The following is a 25130-nucleotide window of genomic DNA, read 5'->3' on the forward strand; positions in this document are numbered from 1 at the left end:
ATGCGCCGGGGAGGGGCGCATGTGCAGGGTGCGCTCGCATTGCATTTTGGGGGTTCGGGCATGTGCATTTGCGCGCGCACTCACACACTTTGGGCACTTGGCACCAAAAGGTTAACCATCACTGGAATATATCCCAATGCAGATATGCAGAAAAGAAGTTGGAATAGTAACAGACATTATCTTCTAAGCTCAAAAATGCACAAGAATGTTGTCTATAGCCATGAAATAAAGAGAACCTCTGCTGCTTGGGTGAAAGACTTTGACAGATCTAGACAAAATAATAAAAGAGAAGAAATTTCACACTGAGAGTAAACGAGACTAGTTTTCCCACTCATAACATAGGCCTATGAAAGCGGAACCATCAAAAAAGATGAAGAAATATTATGAGCCTTTGAGTTGGATGGCTGGAGAAAATTGGTTGAGAATTTCTTGGACTACAAGAAAAAATAGATGAAGTAAACCCAGACTTCTCACTGGAAGCACTAATAATGAAACTGAAGTTTATTTGGGACTTACAATGAGAAGTAACGAGTCACTGGAGAGAGACACTGATGCTTGAGAAATTCAAAGGCTACAAAAATGGCAATGGAAGATAAGGAAACTAGATAACTAATAGCAACAGCACTTGGGCTTATATACCACTTCACAGTGCTTTACAGCCCTCTTTAAACGGTTTACAGAGTCAACACATTGCCCCCAACTATCTGGGTCCTCATGATACAAATGATACAAATATGAGTTCTCAAGCATTCAGAAAAGAGACTGTTGTTGATAGCCAGTACTGGCAAGATAATGCCATGAAGAGTCAAAGCAACTGAATGACTGAACAATAAGAGAGCAACAGGAGTGAAATTTCCTGTTCCTCTTTTCTCCCAAGTAGCAAAGACGTGCTTTAAAAATGCCTGTATACTGTAATCTGATTTGGTTACAACATGAAGAGGCTTTTTTAAAAAAATCTGTTTAAGATGCTGAGTATTATTAATGCCGTTAAACTAGCCGAGAAATTTGCTTCCATTGTAACTTGTCTTTTCTAAATTTTCATAGTGATTTGCTACTTTGCATCTAGTTTTTATTTATGTTTTTTTTCTAAGGTGACTTGAAGGGTACAAGAAGGCCAGTTTACCTATTTTTTTTGTTCATCGTGATTAATTGAGCCATTTAGAAGTTGTTTGAAATTTAGATTGCATTGTTTATCATTTACAGTTATGTGGCTTAAGGTAATGATTCTATTATTTTAACAGGCAAACAATACCTCATGTCATCCAGAATTTTTGTTGTTGTTTTTGTTGTTAACTTGATATCACATTACAAACTTCTGACCGATAAATCAAAGACAAGATAAATGTGTAGAGCTTAAATAGAAATGAGAGCTCTTAAAGTGACATATGGGTATATTAGCTCTGTTGTAAGTAGTAAGCAAAATAAATGTAATTCAGAAGTAATGTGCCATCTGTTATGGTTGGGATACTTACAAACTGCATTTGTTTCAGCTGCTGATCTTTTTTCTTGTAAGAAAAGAGAATGCAACCCATTGTGCCAGAATTTCAGTACTTGCCAATTCCTTTTCAGTTCATGGGATAAAAACTATTTTGCCCATAATCCGTCAGATATTTATTGAAGCTGTATAGTTTTTTTTTTTTAGGAAGGGGGGGTCTTTTTAAATCTAATATTATGTTCTTTCTCTTTGTCCTCAAGTTTCAACAGAATGCAGAAATCAGTTAGGTGTGAGATTAAAGTGTGGAGATGGTTATTACTGTTAACTTTATCACCGAAATACTTGTATTGGATTTAAAATTTTATGGCTGTGGAAAGCTGGAAGAGCAATTTTTCCTTTGAGGTTTCTTGAAGCTTCTGACAAATGTTTGCATTAGTCTTTTGTATTTCTTTCTTGTAGATCAAGTAATATCCTGCTGTTACTTCATTAGTGGGCAGCTTAGCATTTACCTGCGTGATTCTCCAGTGTGGAGTCTTAGAAAAATAGATATAATCTTACAAGGAGTTAAAACTGCTTTATAGAAAATCAGGATATATTAAATGTTGCAAAGGTTTATCTCTGAAGCTGGAGCAAGAAAGCTAAGAGAAAGAATTTAGGAGGAATAGTGGGGTTTTTATATGTCATATGCCATGCATATATGGATATAATGCTTCATGCTGGTCTTGTGCTAATACCATAAAATTTATATAGTATTGAATGTGAGGCAGTATTAAAAGGTCAAGCTGTGGAAGAAAAAGTATTTCTGGATTCTGGGCCATTCTCTGAAAAAACAGGTCTTGTTTTCAGAGGCCATTTTGTTTTCTAGACAGAAAACCAAAGGCCACAAGAATTATCATTTCCTGAAAGAACAATCTTAACTTCTCTCTTCCTTCTTCCACCTTCTTCATTCTTTTTTGGAAGAGAAGTAAATGTCTTGAACACAGTGGTGGGCTGCTGCCAGTCTGGACCGGTTCTAGCGAACCGGTAGTTCCAACCATCAGCTGGCCCCACCCACCCACGCCTGCCCTATCCTGTCCTATATTTCCTTCTTTCTGTCTTAGCTGATTTGTGCGACACAACCGATTTCCATGCCTCTGCTGTTCTACTGACTGGGGCTGCCTTAGAAGGTAAGCAGCTGAGCTTCAAATTGTTGTATTTTGAATGCTGCGCCCAAGTGCGTTAGGCGCGCGCGCAAAGTGCATGTGCGCGCAAAGTGTGCGCTCACAGAACCAGTTATTAAACTGGTTGCAGCCCACCACTGTTTGAACAAATCAAAATGCTGTAGAAACTGCAAAAAGCAAAATATACCAAAAACTCAGTATTATCTACTGTTATATTTTCTGCATACTTCCTTGTGTGGTATGCAGTTGTGATGTATTGAAAAAGCCAATGTGGTCTAGTGGTTAAGATGCAGAACTATGAATAGGGACATCCAGTTCAAATTCATCTTAGTCATGAACTTTATTGAGCATCTTTGCCACTTGCTTTCTGTCAGGACAACCCAACTCACAGAGTTGCTGTTGTATGAAAAATTACAGGAAGCAATGCCATGTATAGGAAAGTATATGTACATTTCTTTCTCTATTGGCAGCATCAAATAGAAATATTCTGATCCAAGAATAAAGATGTACATCATTGAGTCCTGCTCAAAAGAATTTACCATGCTTCTTTTTTCAATTATATACTCACTTACTGTCTCTCACATACAGGTGCTATGAAAATTAACAATTTACTCAAGGTTGAGATAACAGCATAACAAAACAGGGCCTCTGAAAGAAGCTTACTTGAGTGATTTTCCTTTAACAGGAATGCGCAGAAGAATAGTCAAATCCAGTCCAGAATTCTGAGGCCCTGGTCATGATTGACAGTCAAGCCAGAGGTCAGAATTTCATGAGTCCATCCAAACAACACTCAAGAGCCGGAAGTTGGATAGTTGATTCCAACGAGGGACTATAGGTCAGGGATGCCTCTTAAATCAGGCTGTACCAGCTGCTTTTAATCAAGATAATTACTCCCTTGCTTGGTAAGGAATCTCATAGAACATCTTTGCTCTACTCTTTACTCTCACTGTGTGTGGGGGCTGGGAGGCCTTACATCATCATCATCGTCATCATCTGACCATCTATTCAGGTAATGCCTATATTGTATCAGCCTCAAATGATTCTTGGTTTAGTATCTCCTGAAGCTGACATTCTGCAAGTTCTGCTGACCTTACTATGACTATCCCAGCACTTCTACTAATGGGATTCTAACTGACCTGACTGCAGATATTAACACCATCAATAATACTATTTATAGCACCCATACACTGCCTCCCTTCACATCAAAGGAAAGACAGCAGCCTGGTTCCTGTTATCTGTCTCCTCTCTTTCTCTCTCTCTCCAAGATCCTCAGGTGGCTTTGGTTCACCTGCTTCTTTGCATTTCTGCGTCTCCTCATGTTTATGCCATGCATAAGCCATCATGTTTGACAACATTCCAAAAAGAAATTAAGAGAAAAGTTACCAAGTTGCTGTTGATTTGTATACAGCTAATAATTAATCACAACTACAGAGCTAACCAAGAATAGATGGCATTAATGATGTCCTCATCGTTGAAGAAATTGGTGTTGATACACTTAGCAAATTGGAATGACCTTTTGCTTATTGGATTCCTTTCATTTTTCAAAATTAATTTCAGAAGCTTCTGGACCTATGTCACTATTAATTCCCCCAAACAAACAACATTATAGAATAATATTTCTTAGATTTGCTGTACATGTAGCAAAAAATGTATACTGACATGTTACAAAGTGAAAGAATGGATAATTTGAAAAAAAAAACAATGGTAGAACTTTTCTTCCAAGATTATCCAAGCAAAATAATTACATTGGATTACAAACAGACTAGAAAGGTTGATTCTTTGTTTCACATGCTATGTACCCAGAGGGTTTTATCTTTCAAAGAACTTTTCTGAATGAACAATGACCATAGGTATCTTCAGGCACTCCCAATCAACAGTATCTAAGGGGAGGGGGGGATAAAAACAGGAAGATAGCATATGTAACATCATTATCCAAACCCCACTCCTTTTATATATGTTGACATCACATATATACAAAAGAGATGAGACTTAAATTGTGCCACCATCTATTGTCCTTGACACCCCCACATACACAAGTGCCCAAAAACAACAATATTAGAACAGTCAAATGTGCATTGTAATGTTACAACGCAAGTACCACAATAACACTTAGACTTATATACCGCTTTACAGTGCTTTACAGCCTTCTCTAAGTAGATTACAGAGTCAGCATATTGCCCCCAACAGTCTGGGTCCTCATTTTATCAACCTCAGAAGGATGGAAGGCTGAGTCAACCTTGAGCTGGTGAGAATCGAATTGCCAATATGCTCGCAGCCAGCAGTCAGCAGTCAGCAGAAGTAGCCTGCAGTACTGCATTCTAACCACTATGCCACCACGGCTCTAATGATGTTAATTATATCCATTGTCTGAATTGCCTTAGGGTATGCATTGAATGATGTCCAAGCCAAAATTTTGTCCATTGTAGCTGAAGTCTGCTAAATGTGATTTGGTAAAATCAAAGTTTTATTGTATTACCTTTGCGACAGGATATTCGATGGTCTGACTTTGGATTTCCTGGAATAAATGGAAAGGAGAGCACTCTGTGGATTGGCTCCACCGGAGCAAACACACCTTGTCATTTGGATTCCTATGGTTGTAACTTGGTGTTGCAGGTGCAAGGCAGGTAAGAAAGTATAGACAATTACTCTCTTTACCCCTCTGAGAGCTTTTTCATGGTGCAAAGTGCCTAGGCTCATTATTAAGAAAGAGAAATATTTTTAAATGAGAAAATTGATATCAGTGTTAATTAAATTATTACATTAATGTCCGTATAAAAATCTTACTATTTCTGAGACAAGTAGTTACAGTATGCTTATTTGTAGGTGCAATTCCTTGTTTTCTCTCTCTTTCTCTCTCTCATCCACACACACAAATATATAGTATGTATTCCTTTTCTGAAAAACAACTTATTCTTTAAAAATGTACTGATGCTGGGAATAATGCTACTGCATTTTTCTATTGTTCCCGTCTGATTAGGTCACACTGAATCCATTCACAGGGGTTTTATGCATTAAAAGTTAACATAGGCTATGCAGATAGGCTACCAGCCAATGACAAGCAGAGTTGAGCATTTAAAAGTGGGGCACAATAGGAATAGCATTTAGCTGTGTATACAGTACCACCCATAGCACTTTACGGCACTCTCTGGGTGGTTTACAATTTTTTTTTTTATTTGATTTATATGCCGCCCTTCTCCGGAGACTCAGGGCAGCTTACAATGCGTTAAGCAATAGCCTTCATACTTTTGTATGACAAAGTCAGCTTATTGCCCCCACAATCTGGGTCCTCATTTTACCTACCTTAGAAAGGATGGAAGGCTGAGTCAACCTTGAGCCTGGGGAGATTTGAACTTGCAGTAATTGCAGGCAGCTGAATGTTAATAACAGTGCTTTAGTCTGCTGCGCCACATTGTAATGCTTCTACAATGTAGAAGCATTATTTGCAGATTGCCCCCAAACAATTTGAGTTCTCATTATACAATCTAACAAACTTTCTTTTTTCATTGTGATCGTTCCTTTTCCTTGGCTTCCCTTTTTCTCAGGGGTTACACAGCCTCAGGCTCCAGTTCGCCCCAGAAGCCCACCAAATGTTGCTGCTGGCTTGTCATTTATAAACCGAGAAAGAGAAACATATTAAACACATGGATAGCAATCCTATTTAAGCATTTATTTTAAATTATATTCAGTTTTAGTCCCAATCATGCCACTTTTTTGGGGGGGGGGGGGGGACACCCCCAGCAGAATTGTGAAGATTGATATGGATATTGGCAATATGTAGCGCTGAATAATTCGGATAATTTCCGTTGACCAACAGGAACATGGAAGCTTGTATCCTTGTATTATTTTATTTTTAGGGCAGATATTCTAATTTTAGGTTATTCAGATTTCCCTTCTTCTGAGCATTTTCCACTTTGATTTTTTTTTAAAGGGGTGACCAGAAATGTAATGCAGCATTCCATAGTAATATTAGAAATTACATTTCAAATAGTTTGGAAATTGCCTTTTTCTTTATTGAGGTGCACACAGATTTTCTTTCAACTGAAATTTCTACTAAGATTTTTTTCTTAGTTCATTGCCAATTGAGACTCTGCCAGCGATCTGTGAAGTTGAGATTTCTTTCAAAGTGCACAACTTTACTTTTAATGTGTTGAATGTTGTTTGCCTTTTAACTGCCCATTCCACAAAACCTTTTGGCTTTAATAAATATTTGGGAACATCCCTCCCTTGTGTCTTCTCTTATAAATTTGCTCTCTGTGTTATGATTTATACAACTCGTTTATGTGCTTGTTTTGCTCTGGCTCGCAAGCTGAAAATGCAGCATTATGGCATACATACCCACAAACCATTTAGAAAGCTTGTGTTTTGCCACATTAAAATGTGGGCAGAAGGTTTGTGAGTTTGAATGCAGTGAATACACAATGAGGAGAAAGCTGAAAGGATTTATTGAGCAAAGTAAACCAAAAGAGTAACTTTAATTGCGAAATATAATATAGAGAGGAAATATTTACAGACAAGGCAATGTTGAATAGAGGACTATAAATATAGGAGAGATTCTTACAGCCCTTTTACTTCCACGCTTCATCCTTGTCAGAGGACATTCCATAACTAACACATAGCAACACTCTGAGACTCAGGCCCGTGCTTAAGCTAACCTATGGGTGGGTTTTTCAGTTTACACAGTATGAGACTCTACTTGTTCATACTTTAATTTAGCACATGTATTGTTTCTTCTTCTTGGGTAGCAGTTATTGAACACTTGTGTGAAAGCACTTGTGTGCTTAGGTTGTCTGCAGATAGTTGGCTTTGGAGTTGAAAGAAAGTGGGTACTTTTGACCTAGACTACATAAGAGAACAGTTAATCACGGGGAGTAACTGGAGGGGTGCGAAGCAGTGGTGGGATTCATCCAGTTATATCCAGTTCGGGTGAACCAGTAGCTGCGGCTGCGGGAGGCTCCGCCCATCCGCCCGGATGTCATCATGTCCTATTTGTGTTGCTCTGTGCATGCGCAGAAGGTCCTATGTATGCGCGGAGGTGGCGCGAGCAAGCGCTCTCTCTCACATTTGTGAACTGATAGCGAAGGTAAAGTGAATACCACCCCTGATGCAAAGGCTTGTTTTGAGAAACCTAAGCTATTCTATGCATATAGAATACCAAAATACCAAAGCAAAGTGTTTTTATACTGGAAAGTACAGAGAAGGACTACATCGCAAACTTCCTTGTCTATATAATCCTTTTCTGCTATAGCCCTTCAGCTTGAAGATAGGATTGTAACCAGTACCCCAAGGTCTCCAAAAACCATTAGGATGTTTTACTTAAATAGGCATACCTCCTCGACTGAAGCCTCACTGGATGTAAAGAAACTTGTTTTCAGCTAAATATGTAGCGGAATGTAGGAAGTTGATCTTTACAAGGTTAGATGGTCTCTTGAGCCTAGTTCTGATAAGTGATATTCTTCAAGGTCTGTCAGACAGAACCATTTTACAGTTTTGCAATCTGAAGCTTTTAACTAAAGGTAGAGGATAGTAAATGCAAAAACATGTGGACTCTGCAGTCTATAGGATCCTGCTATCCCAGCAGTGGTGGGTTGCTACCAATTCTACCTGGATCAGCGAACCGGTAGCGGCGGCGGTGGGAAGCTCCGCCCACTCACGCCAGATGCTTCTGTGCATGAGCAGAAGCATCGCGTGTGTGTGCAAGCGCACAAGCAAACTGGTAGCAATGGGTTTTGCAACCCACTTCTGTATCCCAGCATGTCGATATCTTTCAGACCAAAGAGAAACAGCACGTGCTTGATCATCAGAATAGAAGCAAAGCTTCTCTTCTTTTCAAATAGCCCATAATATTCGAGGAATGGAGCTAGGCGTCTTAGTCATTTACAGGAAATACCTGATCTGACAATTACAATTTTGGACACCTTGTCTCTTTTAGCTGAAATATGGTGGCTGTTTCCTGTAGCAGAATCCTCGGAGAAAAATGGATAGATCTTTTGTCCCATTTCAAATTACAGGAAATGCAAACGATTATACAAAATACTTTGTAATGTGTTAAAGATATTCAAGCTGGGATTGATACATAATAGAAAAATAATAAGATTTAACTATTTATGTGGCATAAATTGCAGAATAAGTAACAATACGCAGAGAATGCTACCAGTTTGAAGACTAGTATTCTATTCTATGCAAAGCTGATTTATCAGAATAAAAACTCAATAACAACTGACTGAAATTTGTTGTATTGTTTTTCTTTGTAATATTATCCAAGCACATCCAGTCCAAATTTATAACCTAACTGAAACACTTTAGTCTCTACAATATGTCATAACTGTTGCAGACTTCCTCACTTTAGAGTCCTCTAGAAATGTTGGATTTAAGTCACCACGATCATTTGTCATGCTATGGGGAGTGTCTAGACAACCCATCTAGAGAGGACAGGTTAGAAAAAAATGATTTACAGTACTTATAGCTATATGCACTTTTTCTGGATTTGGGCTCAAATTTTAACCAAAAAGGTAGTTCACTTTATGCTAAGTGATAGTGTGTTTAGCTTCTTGTAGCATGCTATATGAACACACCTATTGTGATTTTTGTCATAAAGCATGAATATTGTAATGGAACGTGTGGATGACCTTGGAGAAAGAGAGGAAGAGATGCTCTCTAGAAAACAATCAGACAAGAGAGGGAATTGCCCCCGAGGCACAGTGATTAAAGTGCAGTATAGCAGGCAAACTCTGCCCACAGCCTAGGGTTTGATTCTGATGGGGCTCAAAGTTGACTCAGCTTTCCATCCTTCTGAGGTCAATCAAATGAGGATTGTTGGGGGCAATATGCAAATAATTCTACATTGTAAACCAACCAGAGAGTGCTGTTAAAGCTCTATGGGGCAGTATATAAGCCTAAATGCCTTTGCTATTGATTAGCTGCGGTGGTGCAGTGGTTAGAGTGCAGTACTACAGGCTACTTCTGCTGATCACCGGCTGCCAGCAGTTTGGGAGGTCGAATCTCACCAGACTCAAGGTTGACTCAGCCTTCCATCCTTCCGAGGTTGGTAAAATGAGGACCCAGATTGTTGGGGGCAAGATGCTGACTCTGTATACTGTTTAGAGAGGGCTGTAAAGCACTGTGAAGCAGTATATAAGTGGTATTGCTACTGCTATTAAGGGTCAGAGAAAGAAACTTAGGAAGGATCCGATCCAATGGATCAATTAAAAGTGATGTTTGGAGGTTGGTACTTGCAAGATTCTGTCAATGTAGCTTTACAATACAGTAGAATTAGCTCATCGAAATGTGTTTCCTGTCTGATTTTCCTGGGAGGGTTAACAGATAAGCAATCTGGCTTATGATGTGTAAATTTAGGCAGAAATTACCTATTTGCACTTGTACCGTATAGAACTTCAAGATGCAAGTTTCCATTATCTTTTTCCAGGAAAAGGTGGCATCTGTACCCACCTGAAGACTCCAGACTACTGTATCCTACCAGAATTCCCTATGAAGAATCTAGTGTATTCAGCAAAGTCAATGTGCTTAATCCAAATCTGAGGCAATATCCGCTGTTCAAAAAAGCACGAGCCCACGTGGTTACACTTAATCCTGGCCAGGTATTTTCTCTGCCGTTGCTGCTTCTTTCATTAAATATGAAATTGAATGAATGAACTGAATGTTAATGAGCTGGAACATCTAATTTAATTTATTTGTTTGTTACATTTTTATACATCGAGACTCAGTTTGGTATAGCACCAGGCTAGACACCAGGAGACAGCAAGTTTTAGTCCTGCCTTAGGCATGAAAGTAGCTAAGTGACTTTGGGCCACTTTCTCACTCTCAGCCCAATTTTCCTCACAGAGTTATTGTTACAGGGAAAATAGGAGGAGGAAGCAGTATTAGTTGTGTTTGCTATTGTCAGTTATTTATTTATTTAAAAAAGTGTGTGTATGTGTGGGTTACAGTTACAGTTGTTATAGTGATGGGGTGAAGTGGGGGCTAATCAAATAGAATAGAATAGAATAGAATAGAATTCTTTATTGGCCAAGTGTGATTGGACACACAAGAAATTTGTCTTGGTGGATACCCTCTCGGTGTACATAAAAGAAAAGATACATTCGTCAAGAATCATAAGGTACAACACTTAATGATAGTCACAGGGAAACAGTCAATATAAACCTTAAGGATACCAGCAACAAGGTTACAGTCATACAGTCATAAGTGGAAGGAGATGGGTAATATGAACGATGAGAAGATTAATAATAATGCAGATTTAGTAACTAGTTTGACAGTGTTGAGGGAATTATTTGTTTAGCAGAGTGATGGCGTTCGGGGAAAAAATATGACCAGTTTATATCATTTCATCTCTTCCAAGTGAAAATTGTACTTCATGAAAGAAATGAATGAAGATCTGGGGTATATTTCTTGGTATGCAAGCAACTTTGAAAGTTCTTAGGTTTCTGAGGATGGAGTAGAAGCTACCACTGTTTTGAGAGTAGTAATTTGCTCAGTTTGGACTTCAGAAATGGTTATGCGGAACCAGCCAAAAACTTTTACATTTTCATCATGATGGATAATTCCATAATGGAAACACTTGCCCAGCAGCTATCTCACTTCTATTTACAGCATGCATTAGCATTCGAATGGAAGCTTTCAAAGTAGTTTTAACAAAGTCATGTGAAAGTTGATTAATCATACTTTACCGGACGAGAGGACTACAATAAATGAGCAGCGGCCCTGTGAAGGATTTTTCTATTTGCCAGAATTTGAGGGTCTCAGCCCCATCAGCATGATGCCTTCCAAATTAATTACTCACTCCATTGTTCTAAGAATAGCTTTCATTACATAATGAGCTACTTTTCTTAGATTTCAGTTGTAGCCCTTTAGTCTCTGATGTCACTCAGTCCCTGGAACGTGTCCTTTAGGGCAATATGACCTTCACACCAAAGAAATTTCTTATCCCTGCTATATGTACCCACCCCTATTCACTTTTGGTATTTTCTTGGATGTACTCCAGCGTAGTCATGTATAGAATTGCATTGATGTCCTTCCAAACACTTGTCATTGCATTATATTACATTCTGTATGGCATGAAAAATGGCTATGATATGCAAAACATTCCACATTAAACCATTTCAAATTTGCAAGCACCCCATTTTTCAGCTTGAAATCCTTTCTTTTGAATGTGAAACAGCTATGTCAATTGCAAAACAGGTTGTTTTGTATATTCTTCTAGTGTGTTAAACTTGAAACAGCTTTTGAAGCACAGTTGTTCCAAATTCAGAATACTTCCAAAACGCTTCTAATGGCCTGTCTTAAACTCACAAATATTTCTTCACACTCAAAACAGAGTTTTTAGAATTTGAAGCAGTATAGATTTGAAATGTTTTGCATACGCCAATAAATATCTTACTGATGCCATTACCAGAATAAACTGACTTCTGATTGTTCTCTTTTGTTCTTCACATTTTATTTTGTTGCTTTTTCTTATGTTTCTGTTCTTTCTTAATGATAGCAAGATATTGACTTGCATTATGATTGAAAATTCAATGCAGACTGTCTATTTCAATGATTGCAAATGGTAATTGAAGCTGGAGTATCTCAATTTTTAATTAAACTTTAATTAAAAGTCAAATGTTGTTCAGAAAAGAAGACTTGTAGCAGGGCTCCCAAAATTCTATGACACAGAGGAAAAGCTGAAGACCAAAGAATGCTAAAATTCTCTAAGGATTGTCATTTCAGAAATACACAATCAAATACAATTCAACATGCAAAAAGATTAGGTCAAGACTGTCTAGTGTTGAAAGAGACCAAGATGATAAAATCTTCTAGTAGTAAAGGAAGTCATTCTTTTAGTAGTACTATTGAAAAGAAATCTAAAATATTATGTCTGCAAATACAGTTACTTAAAAGTTTCCTATCAACATTACATTATTTGGTAATCTTACACTATTCTCTATTCTTGTTTGGCTATGAACTGTAATGAGATGGACTAAAATATCACAACAATGCGGGAAAACTGAAATAAAGGTGTGTTTTGAGATTCAGCATAGCAATAGTTGGGCACTAGATGTGATTATTAAAAGAAACTTAATGTGCCTAATGCCATCTTCTGGCCACTGTGTCTCATTTCACTACTTATCCTGATCTTGGCAGCACTGAGGAATCTTGGTTTCTGTATATATATTTTAATGCAACCTTAGCCTTATTTTTGGATGATCAGAAGGCAGTATAAAACAGTTCCATCCATTTTAGAAGATTCATCTAGTCAGTTATGAAAGCTAAACGGGGTAAAACTATGAGGTGGCTTCTTAAATCCTACCCCGTATTTCAATCTTTGACATGATCTTTAAAGCATCTGTGTGACAGCCAAGTTCTAGTAGGCTTCTTTCTACATCACTCTTGCACCTGCAGATGATAATTTGAGCCTGTAGATTTATAATTGCTTTCTCAAAATGACAGGAGAGCAATTTGAAAGCTGCCTTTGTGAGCCTCTGAGAGGGGTGTGTGTGTGTGTGTGTGTGTGTGTGTGTGTGTGTGTTTAGTAAATTAGCCTCAGCTAGCTACCTGAGTGACTCCAAAAAGAGTATTGAGGAAAAACGCAGGCCCCCAGAAGCAGCAGCAAGAGATATAGACAGCTACCAGTAGAGTGGCCTCATTTTCACACATGCAGAACTCTTCTTTTTCCATTTGTGGAGCACAAATGTAATGTGTAGATCAAAAGCTGTCATCGGATATGGAGAAGTGATTTGATAGGGCATTAAAGGGGACTGTAATCTCCATCTTGTTCATGCTAAGATTACATTCGCAGCTCGGAGGTGACTTTTTCACCTCAAAAAAAAAAAAATCACACCCACCCTCTGAATAAACATGGAAAAGCTGTGGACAGATTTTTTATGGTGTAACAACTTACTTCTCCAGTGAGAAAGCATGAGAAGAGATACGAGTTTGAGCAATCGGTTTATGGGGGATTGTGGGAGCTGAATTCAGGACTTGAAGGGACTTGAACTTGGTTGACTTAAACAGTTTTTGTTATGTGCAATTGCATAATTGTCAGTTCAGTGGCTATAATATTTATTCAGCGACTATACTGTCTTTTTTAAGCTTCAGGGGGTACATTGTAATATCCAATACACTATTCTGTTCTTCTCCTTTCCTATTTTCTACTTACAGGTTTGATCACAATAGCCAAACTAAGAGAAGCTAATTCAGGTAGTAATATCATAATCCTAAAAAGAGCCTTTGCAGTCATACACACATGCATGCATATACCCAAACTCTTGTCCCATGTCAAATCGTAGATCTATATCATAAATAAATACATGGAGGAGAGAAAGAATAAAAAGGCTACATAAGAATACATTTCTTTCCCCAATTAGGGAAATGTGGGTATGTAGATTTTCCTAAACCAGAGTATGGTTGGTTGAATCTGACTTACTGTGTTGTTTGAACCAAAGCTTTGTGGTTTGTACACCATGGCTTATGGCTTAGTAAGATGTGTGAATCCAGTCAATTGTGAATTGGATCCTTGATTCCTCCAGAAACACCTTAATGAGGTGGGAACCCAGAAGTTCTTCTTAGCCACAATTCCCTTACTCTATGTCTATGGCAACTTCCCAACCGCCAGGTTAGGATAACTCTCTCTTCTAACTATGTTTGTATGTTTATTTTATCTGCCCAACTCTAATGGGAAATTTAATGAAGCGAAGACTTTCTTTTCTGTAGTTTTTGAAGCAGAAAGGGCAACATAATTGAGAACTACTATCTTTTAGCATCTGCTTTTTTTAAAAAAACACACGATTAGTTTGGCTTTTTCTAGTCTTAGTTTAGATATTATTTTAAACGCATTATTTTACTCTGTTTATTCCTGTAAACCATCTGGAATTATAGATGAAGTAGCATTGGAATGCACATAATCAATCTTTAAAATATGTCTTACTTAATAACAGAAGCTTAATGTGATCTGTGAGAAAGGCCAGTTCGTCCCTTCAAATACCATTTTCTGGGAAAGATAAACAGACAAGAGATCGTATTTTCATTCCTAGCTTATGACCATAGTGTGAGACAGGATGGCAGAATAAATAGACTATTGTTCTGATACAGTGTGACTCTTCTGATGTTTTGAACTGATCTGATCTGTGCTCCCTAGACCAGAGTATAGATTGGAATTTGGCAGGCCAAGTGGACTCTGCGTTTCTGCTGAGGTTTCAGTCTACTTCTTGTCTGAATATCTAAATGAATCAAAATACATTTAGGTGCCCTGGTGATTATTAGCTACCAAATTTGCATTCCATTCCTCCAGCGATGTTCTCTATGTCACCTTTGATGACTTTATATTCCTTCCCAACGTAAGTTCTGATATTATACTTCTATGTACCCTGTTTTCCCCAAAATAAGACATCCCCTGATAATAAGCCCAATTGGGCTTTTGAGTGCATGGTACATTTTATGGTCTCTTAGTTTTTAATTTATGATACTTCACTTGCTTTCACAATTCTTAAACAGTTCAGCATGAAACTGTATAAAGGTAGTCCTTGACTTACAACCCATCACTTAACCGAAGTTATGGCAGAACCCCCCCCCCCCCAAAAAAAGCTTACAACCCATCCTTGAATTTACAACTGCCATTCCCCCTGGTCACATGATCACATTTTAAGCACTTGGCAATCAGCTTGCACTTATGACTGGTTGCAGTGTCTCATAGTTAAATGATTATGATTTGCTAACTTTTTTTGCCAGTTTCTAGCAAAAAGCACCCATTTGGAAAATGGATTTGTGATTCACTTAACAACCATGTGATTTGCTTAACCTATGGTAATTCATTTTACAATTGTCATAAAAATGGTCATAAACTCAAATCCAGTCACTTGGTGCCTCAACTTACGATTGCAGTGACTTAATGACTGAAATTCTAGGTTGCACTGTGGTCATAAATCAAGGGTTAACTGTAGGAACAGCCGTTACTTGGCATTTTGCTAGATTCAAAAATGTATTATTTTTACTATTTATTGACTTTTGCAAACAGTTCTTGCTCAGCCAGTCTTCCAGCTGATTAGCAGATGTTTTTGGAAGATATTCAGTATATCTCATTTGATTATTTCCCAAATAATCCCAAAGTATGCAGTGTACAAACTACTTAAATTATGAAATAAGAAATTAGAAGATTCAATTGGCATTGGTAGTTGAATTCCCGAGCAATTACACCCTAGTCTGCAGCATTTTGTTGAAGTTCCCAGATGTCTTTTCTAATGTTTCTCCTACTGTTTTAAAACAAATTATTTACAGGAATGTTTTTTACTTATCTTGGAAGATAAACATCTGTTTCTAAATAATTGATGGCATCTTTATCATAAACTAAGAGTATATTTATGTCATTTTCATGTGACCACCCTATACATTATGGGTGATGTGTGGGTGAATGTTTAGACAGAATTCATCATAAAATATAGGATAATTGCATTGAAACGGACTCTAGATAAATAAGCTTTCCCCAATGTAATATCCTCTTTTCATAGTGGAAAGTGCATAATAGTGCATGCCAGATTTCTAAGTAAATATACATTTCAATAGTTACATTGGCTGGATGTGGCAGACGCCTGGCATATCATTGATGACATTTTCTGCAAAATCTTTGTGGATTTTCATGTCTAACTATTTGGGTGAATGTCTAACTGTCTTGTATGTGTCTTCTTCAGAAGTATTTGTAGAGGAGAAAGAAAATGTAGTGTTGGGATCCATGCACTCTTTGCAGCTTGAAGTGACAGCTCCATTAGAAAAATTCTTGAAAGATTATTTGGCTAAATTTTGTCTCTACCTTTCAAAATCCAGTGAATTAAAAGAAAATTCTCCTGCTTATATATGAAAAAGTTCAGGCTTAAATCTCTGTTGGAGATAACCTCCCATCCCAAATGTTCTTATCAATGCTGCCCCAATAGTAAATACTTCTTGAACAAGACAAATAAAGGTTTTTATTTTGGCTGGAGATAGGGCGGTTTTAAAAATAGCAAGAGCAAGTGAAATACACAGACCTTGAAATACCTTTCTTTGCCTGATACCCTATTCAGCAGTAAGGCTGATGATAGGGTGCTTCTTGCTTCAATTTCAAAAACTTCCAAAATTCAGAATTACCAAGTTGCTTTCAGAGCCTGAAGTTCCACAATTCTGAGCACAGTTTGCTAGAAGAAAAGTTTGGAAGAGGGTTTACCGACCTTATGCCTTCTTTACAGACTTCCCATTGGGGGCTAGATGGTCAGTGTAGAAGAAAAGTGTCCCTGCTTCCCATTGAAGACTGATATCAAATTTCTTATGCCCAACTTATTTCTAGGATGTGTTTAAATCTGTCTATTTTTTACGAAAACCGATGGCTTTTAACAATGGTCTTCTATTAAGCCAGCAACTATAAGCAGTCATCAAAACATGCGAACGTAATAGAGCCCATCTGACCCAATTTTATTATTATTGTATTGTAGCACTTATTGAATGAATACAGTGGTTGTTAAGTGACCAAGTGTTTGCTATTGGTTTTGCCAAAAACTGGAAGTGCCAGTTTTTGGCAAAACCATTGTAAAAGTCATGTGATCGTGGGATACTGCAAATGGCATAAACTGGCCACATTATCAAGTACCCAAAGTTCAGCCAGATGAATATGGAGGGAACCCAACTGTTACGACTTTGGATCTGGATCATAAATCCCCCTTTTCAGGTAGTCATAACCTTGAATGGTCTCTAAGCAACCGGTCGTAAGTGGAGGACTTCCTGTCATTTATAGTGATAGTCTCTGAACTCTCAGCTTATACTTCCCAGTCCTATTGATTTGTTCATTGTAATTTTGACAGATTGTTCTACAATTTCATTTCTTTAATTGTTTCACATAGTTGTTTGATTTCATGATTGCTGACTAAACTCTGTGATTTTAATAGGGCATATTTTATTTCTTTTACTTTTTATAAGGTCCCAGATTATTCATTTGACTGGAAGAGTGGGTTAGAGGTACTGCAGAATATAATATCCATAAAAGTCATAATGCCTTAGATGTATCAAGTGCAAAGGGAGATCAATGATAAAAGATTTATTTATTTATTTATTTATTTATTTATTTATTTATTTATTTATTTATTTATTATTCAAACTTCTATACCGCCCTTCTCCTTTCGGACTCAGGGCGGTGAACAGCCCAAATAAAAACATTTATACATATTGCAATTAAAAATAGATTTAAAATAATTAATAAATTTGGCCCATAATTTAAAACTTGTCAATTTAAAATCAGTATCAAAATTTTAAAACCAACCCTAAAATCAAGACAGACCGGCTAACTGAAAAAAGTAAGTTTTTAGGGCCCGACGAAAAGTCCGGAGGTCGGAGATCACTCGTATCTCTGGGGGTAGATTATTCCAAAGGGTAGGTGCCACCACAGAGAAGGCTCTCCTCCTGGGGGTCACCAGCCGGCATTGTCTGGCCAACGGCACCCTGAGGAGGCCCTCTCTGTGGGAGCGAACCAGCCGGTGGGAGGCTATTGGTGGCAGAAGGCGGTCCCGTAAGTACCCCGGCCCTAAGCCATGGAACGCTTTAAAGGTGGTCACCAACACCTTGAAGCGCACCCGGAAGTCCACTGGAAGCCAATGCAGCTCGCACAGGAGAGGAGTCACATGGGAGCGCCCCGTCGCTCCCATAATCCCCCGCGCGGCCGCATTCTGCACTAGTTTTTGCCTCCGGATGTACCCCAAGGGGAGCCCCATGTAGAGAGCGTTACAATAGTCCAGACGAGAGGTGATTTATACTAGTATTAAAAGTATTATTTTCAACCATTTCTGCATCCCCAGTGTAATGCTCTTGTGCAACATACATGTTTGTAAGAAAAGAATTTACAACTTTTCAATTCTCATTTCTTTTTGTTTCAGGTCTTGTTGGTTCCTAAACACTGGTGGCATTATGTTGAGTCCATTGACCCCATCACCGTTAGCATTAATTCTTGGATTGAACTGGTACATTTTTTTTCTCTCCGTTTCTCAAAATTATTGTAACATTTGAATCATTTTAATGATTTTAATCATTTTATCTGTTAAAATTGCCAGCTGCAAACCATATGGAATATAACAACCTGCATATTCACAAACAATCCACTGATAGCATACATTTTATTGGGTTAATTTATAACAAAGATTGATAATAAAAAAGATGTTTTATTGGCAACTTTCCCACAATTTCATGCTAGAGATTTTCTCCATAATGATCTTGGCAATTAAATAAGGAGCTCTTAATATGGAAAGCATGTGTGCTACTATCAAGCTACACTCTCGGCCATGACATCTGTCTACCTTATTGTCAATTAGTATTATGCATATGTAGGTACAATAATTGCAGAGCAGTTATTAGAATAACTTTCTTCCATCTCCCTCCCATTCCTTTTGTTTTCCCTAGCATTGAATCATTGAGGCCCACAAGAGGCCCATCCGTTTATAATCTGTAACATACCACATACATAAATTATGCGACATAATTCAACATCTTGATTGCATAAATTTTAAATCAAAGTGATGTAGGTAGAAATGAGATCTGAAAGGATGATTTGTAGCAGACGTAGATACGGTCTCTTCATCCAACTGACATCAAATATGTGGAGAGGAGAGTGGAAAGAGGCATCATTGAAGCTTGATGGGATTAGAAATCCATTCCAGGCTCTGTTTTCTTGTGTAGTTAAAAATCTATACAAATGTATTTCAACAAGTTTGACAGATCTCAAAGCAGTTCTTTTTTTAGCACAGAGCCAATAAATCTACATCCTTTGATCAGGAGACAGATCCTTTGCAGAGGATATGGAGGAGGAAATTTGAAACACCGGTATTAGATAAAGAGGGTGCCTTTATATTTTGTTGAGAATGATCTCCTAGTTGTAGATTGGGGCTGAGTTGATATGCTAAGAAATACTGGGTATAATAGGGTGGGAAGGTGATGGTTCTCCAGTGGTGACTAATGATCTCCTAGCAGTTTCAGCCTGCCTGAGGAGTAGGGAGGGATGTTAGGAATTGTGGTATACCAATAACTAGATGGCCAGAACTCCCACCCACCCACCCGTACAGGATGCCTAATGCATTATCTCCCCACACCTCTCAATATAGCCCATATATTTAAGAGTAAAAATGTAAGCAGGTTCAATACATTCCAATTTTGCTTGCCATAACCGCTCTTTCCAAATTAAAAACCTCACAAACAATATAAGTTGAGCATGGAGATTGCTTAACTTGAGGAATGCTAGGACTACCCTTTATGGTGACAGCTGATTATATCCTATTATCGCCAGAGATAATAGCATGATGGCAACATTCCTTTCTAGATGTAGGGTTATCCATCTTGGAAAAACAACGCATGACATAGATGTTAAAAAGTAATATCAAGAACATTTCCATTATTCACTCAAGCAGTACTCTGGCTTACGGCAATAAGCAGCTGCTATCATATTGATATGATAAGTGAGTGCCATGCCAGTTTCAACCGCTCTACTGATACAATTAATTATTCTGCTCATGGTTTACAATAAGAGGAGCAGGGTTTAGTTTGCTTCTGACACATTGAGACCACGCCAAAGTTTGCATTCTAAGATAAGTGATGAATATTATTCATGGGCTTCATCAGGCAGAATGAACTTTTCAGAGTTGCAGTACCCTGAAAGCCTGACAATTTTCATATGGCTAAGATAAGCTGCTCTAAATATGCATTATTTCAGATGCTAAAAGGTGAGGCTAAATGTTTCAGGCTTAGGAAGCTGTGTTGTGATAAAGAGACTATATTAAACGCCTGCAAGAGAAAGTTATCCCTGAATGGTACCAATTTGTGTGGAATGTCCATTTACTCTGAATTTACAGCTCTATACCATAATTCTATATATTCCTGACTGTATGACTTACCTTGTGGTCATGAGAAAAACGAGCAGTAAGAAGTAACTATTTATTCAGCAGCAATAACATTTGAAATAAAATTGTTAATATATAATGCAATTCTAAATTCTACAAGGGTTTCTTCTGAATCTCCAGAGCTAGGATTATCCAATTTATTAATGAAAAGACTTAAAAGAAAAGCATTGCATCCAACCTCTAATATTGCACTATAGTTCACTTTTTTTTGTGCCTATGAGTCATTGTTGACTCTTATTGACTGGCTGGTCAAATGCTTATAGTTTTCCTGGCAAGATTTCAAAGGAAATTTGGAGAGAGAGAGAGAGAAGGGGTAGAGAGAGAAAGAAAGAAGAAAGAGAGAGAGAGAGAGAGAGAGAGAGAGAGAGAAAGAAAGAAAGAAAGAAAGAAAGAAAGAAAGAAAGAAAGAAAGAAAGAAAGAAAGAAAGAAAGACTTGGTCTCCTGGTTTCTAGCCTTAACCATTACAACAAACTGGCTTTTTGTAGTGCATTATATTGCACTAATATAAGAGAGGTTTGTACTGCTTTAACTTGAGCTACTATCCAGGGGTGAGAGGGATTGATATATGATCTGCATAGACTACATTGCCCATACAGATCACTTCTGTGTTTACAATGTGTTTGTAGTAGGAAACAAGGTACAAGTACTTCTCTTGAATGTTTCAAGCAATCTTATCCCATGATATAAAGCACAACCTCAGATGTCGGATGCTAAGGTCTGGTTGGAACTTAACCAGAATTTGGCTTACCAGAAAGCTCTGTTAATTTGCAAATTATAACTTTGCATTCTTTCAGGCAAATATGAGTTATCTGATATAAATGTGACACGGCATTATCAGAAACGCAAATGGCCTATTAAGTCTGCACAATGATGGCAATAAATGATATGAAGAAAGGCAGAGAAAATAGGAAGAGAGAAAGGAGGATTTTTATTATTGTTATTTTTTTTTTTGAAGAGTTTCTGTGGGAAAGTTGCAAACTACTGATCAAGAGCAAAGGTTGCATCTTGCTATCTCTTTATACATCCCCGTTTTCATATGTAAATTCAAACAAACAAGCCCTACTTCTTCATTCTGCCTCCAGGATCGTGGGCCACCAGTACCATTTTATGCAGTGATTTTGTTCCTTGTTGCCCCGGGAACTGTCCCTAGCTCCAAGCAATTCCACTAAACATGAAGGCTTTGCTTTCCAAGGCAGCTCATCTTGATGAAATCCTAAATTAGTCTTTGTATTTCACCGCCTAAAGCCACCCAAAAAGACATGACACCTTGTAGCATGTAAGAATCAATTACGGAATTCTTGTTTCATCTTTAAAACATTGCGTGCTGGTATCCTTCATTAAAGCCAATGCTGTTTTTTTCACCCTTCTGTTGCTGTGTAAGACTGAAATAATATATTAGTGGGCTGGTGATACTGTCAGATGACAGCAGGCTCTCTGGAATTTAAAATAATTTAGTAATAGCTTGCAAGACATTTGTGTTCTCCTAGTAATTTGTGTGTGAAGCGGAGAGTATGTATGTGTTTAAGAGCTTAAATCCTTGAGAGATAGAGTTTGGGACATGCCTTTTTGATCTTCCTAAATTAAGATTCTATATATTAGATGATATCCCTCTGGTATAAATTAAGGTTCATAAGTCTCAATTTAACAAGACACTAATGCAATAGAACAACTGCCAATTAATTGTTTGATCTGGCAGCTTTTATGGGCATTTTATGAAATTATGAAATCCCAGATAAAATAACAAGGGATGTTAATTACCTTGTCTGCCTATTTGGGAAATCACAGGTCCTTTTAACATGAGTGCTGTGATTTCTATAATATAAGAAAATATTCTGGAGCTTCTAGAACTCCTAGATAAATTTTCATTCTTCAGAATATTAGAGATCCTTCATAATATGATTATAAAATGAAGCATATCTCCTCTCCACCTCCATACCCTACCAACCTTGGCCCCCTTTAGATGTGTAGACTGTAGCTCCCAGAATTCTTCAACCAACAAGACTGGGGAATTCTGAGTGTTGAAGTCTACACATCTTAAAGGGGCCAAGGTTGAGAAACACTGGTTTGGACCAATGCCAAAGGAATAGTCACAGCTTCAAAATACATTGGACTCAGCATATTTCATTTTCATTTCATTTTCATTTTATTTGATTTCTATACCGCCCTACTCCCGAAGGACTCAGGGCGGTGCACAGCCAAACAATAAAATACATACATACAAAATTTAAAAGTAGAATTAAAATCAAATTAAATAGTTTTGGCCCAGACAAATTAAAACCCCAATCAATTTAAAACCAATTTTAAAATTTGAATATATAAAATACTAAAAGATATTAAAAATTAAAAATCTTTTATAAAGAGGGAGAAAATTAAGTCAGGCCCGCCTGGTGAAATAATAAGGTCTTTAGAGCACGGCGGAAGGTGCACAGATCCGGGATCCTCCGTATCTCTGGGGGAAGCTCGTTCCAGATAGTAGGTGCCCCCACAGAGAAGGCTCTCCCCCTGGGGGCCGCCATATCTAAATGTTCCTTCTCTTGCTAACCAAAGTCCTTTCCATATATTCAAAATATTTTCCTTTCTTTTTTTCATAGGATACAGATCATGAAGCCCGTATAGAAGAGGCAATAACTCGAACAATGATATGTGCAATCAAATCTGCAGAAAACCCCAGTGACACAGATTCTTGGCTCAACCCCACAGAGGTTTTCCTCTTTAATTTTATCCTCTAAAGTTTTTGTGATTTTTGCCTGAATGATATCATTGTAAGGTTGGCGATCCCTGCCTCAGTTGTATGCAACAATGATTATTACAATCCAGAGTGACTAAGCATGAATATCTATGGCTGTTCCATTTGATCTTAGATTTGGTACTAAGCCAGAAATGTGATATTGGTGCAGACTGAGAACCATATCCTTCTCTGAGATATGGATTTGCTATTATCTCTTTTTGTACATGATACTCAACCAGTGGATTTAGTAATCTGGGCAACAGTAAATGTTCTGGAGTTATTAGATTTTTTGGGGGGTAATGTAATAAATATTGATACATTGCATGATTTTAGTTCAGCAATGTTTCTATAACCCAATTTAAAAATTATTAACATTCTGCTTTTTAGAAAGCTTAAAGTATTGAAAATAAAAACAGTAAACATATATCAATATTAATTGCCATTTAGGATGTCACAGTTACAAACATAACTCTGTTATGTTTAACTTTTAAACTGTTATTATGTAACATTTCATCCAAAATTATATAGAAGAACCACTGCAATTCACAAGAAAATATTAGTTATTTGATAATAAGATTCAACCATTAGCTCCTCTTCCAATGGAAAATGTAGTTTTTATGTTTGGAGATACACTTTAATAAGTTCATATATTATTATGATGGTGCAGGATTTTGTGGGAAAGGAGCACTTGGCCAGGGAGAGCTTCGAACCACACACCATTCCCTTCTTATGGACAACTCCATAAGAAAATCAAACATGAACATGGAGTTGGTGTTTAGCTATCTCCCTCTTTTCCTTCATTGGTGTGGTTTGCTGTGGGTATGTATTTCCTTGGGTGCTGCTGTCATCACATCTCAGTTAATGGGGATGGAAATACTTTTGGGAAGTGCCCAACATATTCTTTAGTGTTCCCCCAGCTGCCTGTAATAGTTGAGTAAAAGGATTTATGCCTCAACCATAGCTTTTAGCTCTTCCTTTTAGGGGGAAGAATAATGTACAATAACTCACTTTCACTTCCTGAGTTTTAAATGGGAAAGGGGCTCCAGAGTTATGTAGTGCCTTCAGGTGTCTGCCTAAAAGCATAGGAATTTCTGGAAGTCTTTGACTACTACATTTCAGTTGGTTCCAAGTGCTTTTGCATGCTGGTTATTTTCTGTGTTGTTTAATTTGGGAGTCTATGAAGATCAATTTTTTAAACTGCTTTGTTTTCTGAACCACTTTGAGTTCATAATTTTAAAAAAGTGGAGATATAAGTGTTATATAAGATATAATTCCTCATGTGCCCAATCACACTTGGCCAATAAAGAATTCTATTGTATTCTGTGCTGTGCTGTTGTATTCTATTCTATTCTATTCTATTCTATTCTATTCTATTCTATTCTATTCTATTCTATTCTATTCTATTCTATTCTATTCTATTCTTCAAAATAAAGGTTTATGTTCCGCTGAACGCAGCTGGCAGATTGGATTCTCATGACTCCAGATATGCTTGATGGAAAAAAGTTCACCTCATGACATGAGATGTAGCACAAAATATTTTAAATGAAAGTAATACTGTGTGAATTTAAATATAGTACTTCTGTAGGACAAGAGACAGATTTAGAGAGCATCCAGTCATATATTTTCAGAATTAGAGGTCAACCATTTTTTTTTTTTTTTTTTGTTCCAATGTTTTTGAGTCTAGCCCTGATAATTTGTTTCAGGCTGCTTGAGACTTGCTCTAAAAGCTATCTTTAAAATTTTAATGAAAAAACTTTAAAATTAACTTTTAAGACCTTATGGTCTTAACATCTAGCCCCGTGATGGCGAACCTATGGCACACGTGCCACAGGTGGCACGCGGAGCCATATCTGTGGGCACATGAGCGTTGCCCTAGCTCAGCTCCAGCACACATGTGTGTGCTGGCCAGCTGATTTTC

At 37.6% G+C, this 25130-nt stretch overlaps 1 protein-coding gene across 1 annotated transcript in view; it reads left to right on the forward strand.

The window, feature by feature from the left end:
- The window catches only part of HSPBAP1 (HSPB1 associated protein 1), an 83164-nt gene that overhangs the window by 56084 nt on the left and 1950 nt on the right, over window positions 1-25130 (forward strand). The window contains exons 4-7 of the mRNA XM_070957089.1: window positions 5083-5219; window positions 10019-10190; window positions 18474-18557; window positions 23076-23186. Coding sequence (XP_070813190.1) covers window positions 5083-5219; window positions 10019-10190; window positions 18474-18557; window positions 23076-23186 — 504 coding nt within the window. The remainder of the gene's footprint in view (window positions 1-5082; window positions 5220-10018; window positions 10191-18473; window positions 18558-23075; window positions 23187-25130) is intronic.

This window comes from Pituophis catenifer, unplaced genomic scaffold (genome assembly GCF_029215685.1).
Source record: "Pituophis catenifer annectens isolate HBS135680 unplaced genomic scaffold, rPitCat1.0.hap2 SCAF_1, whole genome shotgun sequence".
Lineage (NCBI taxonomy): Eukaryota > Metazoa > Chordata > Lepidosauria > Squamata > Colubridae > Pituophis > Pituophis catenifer.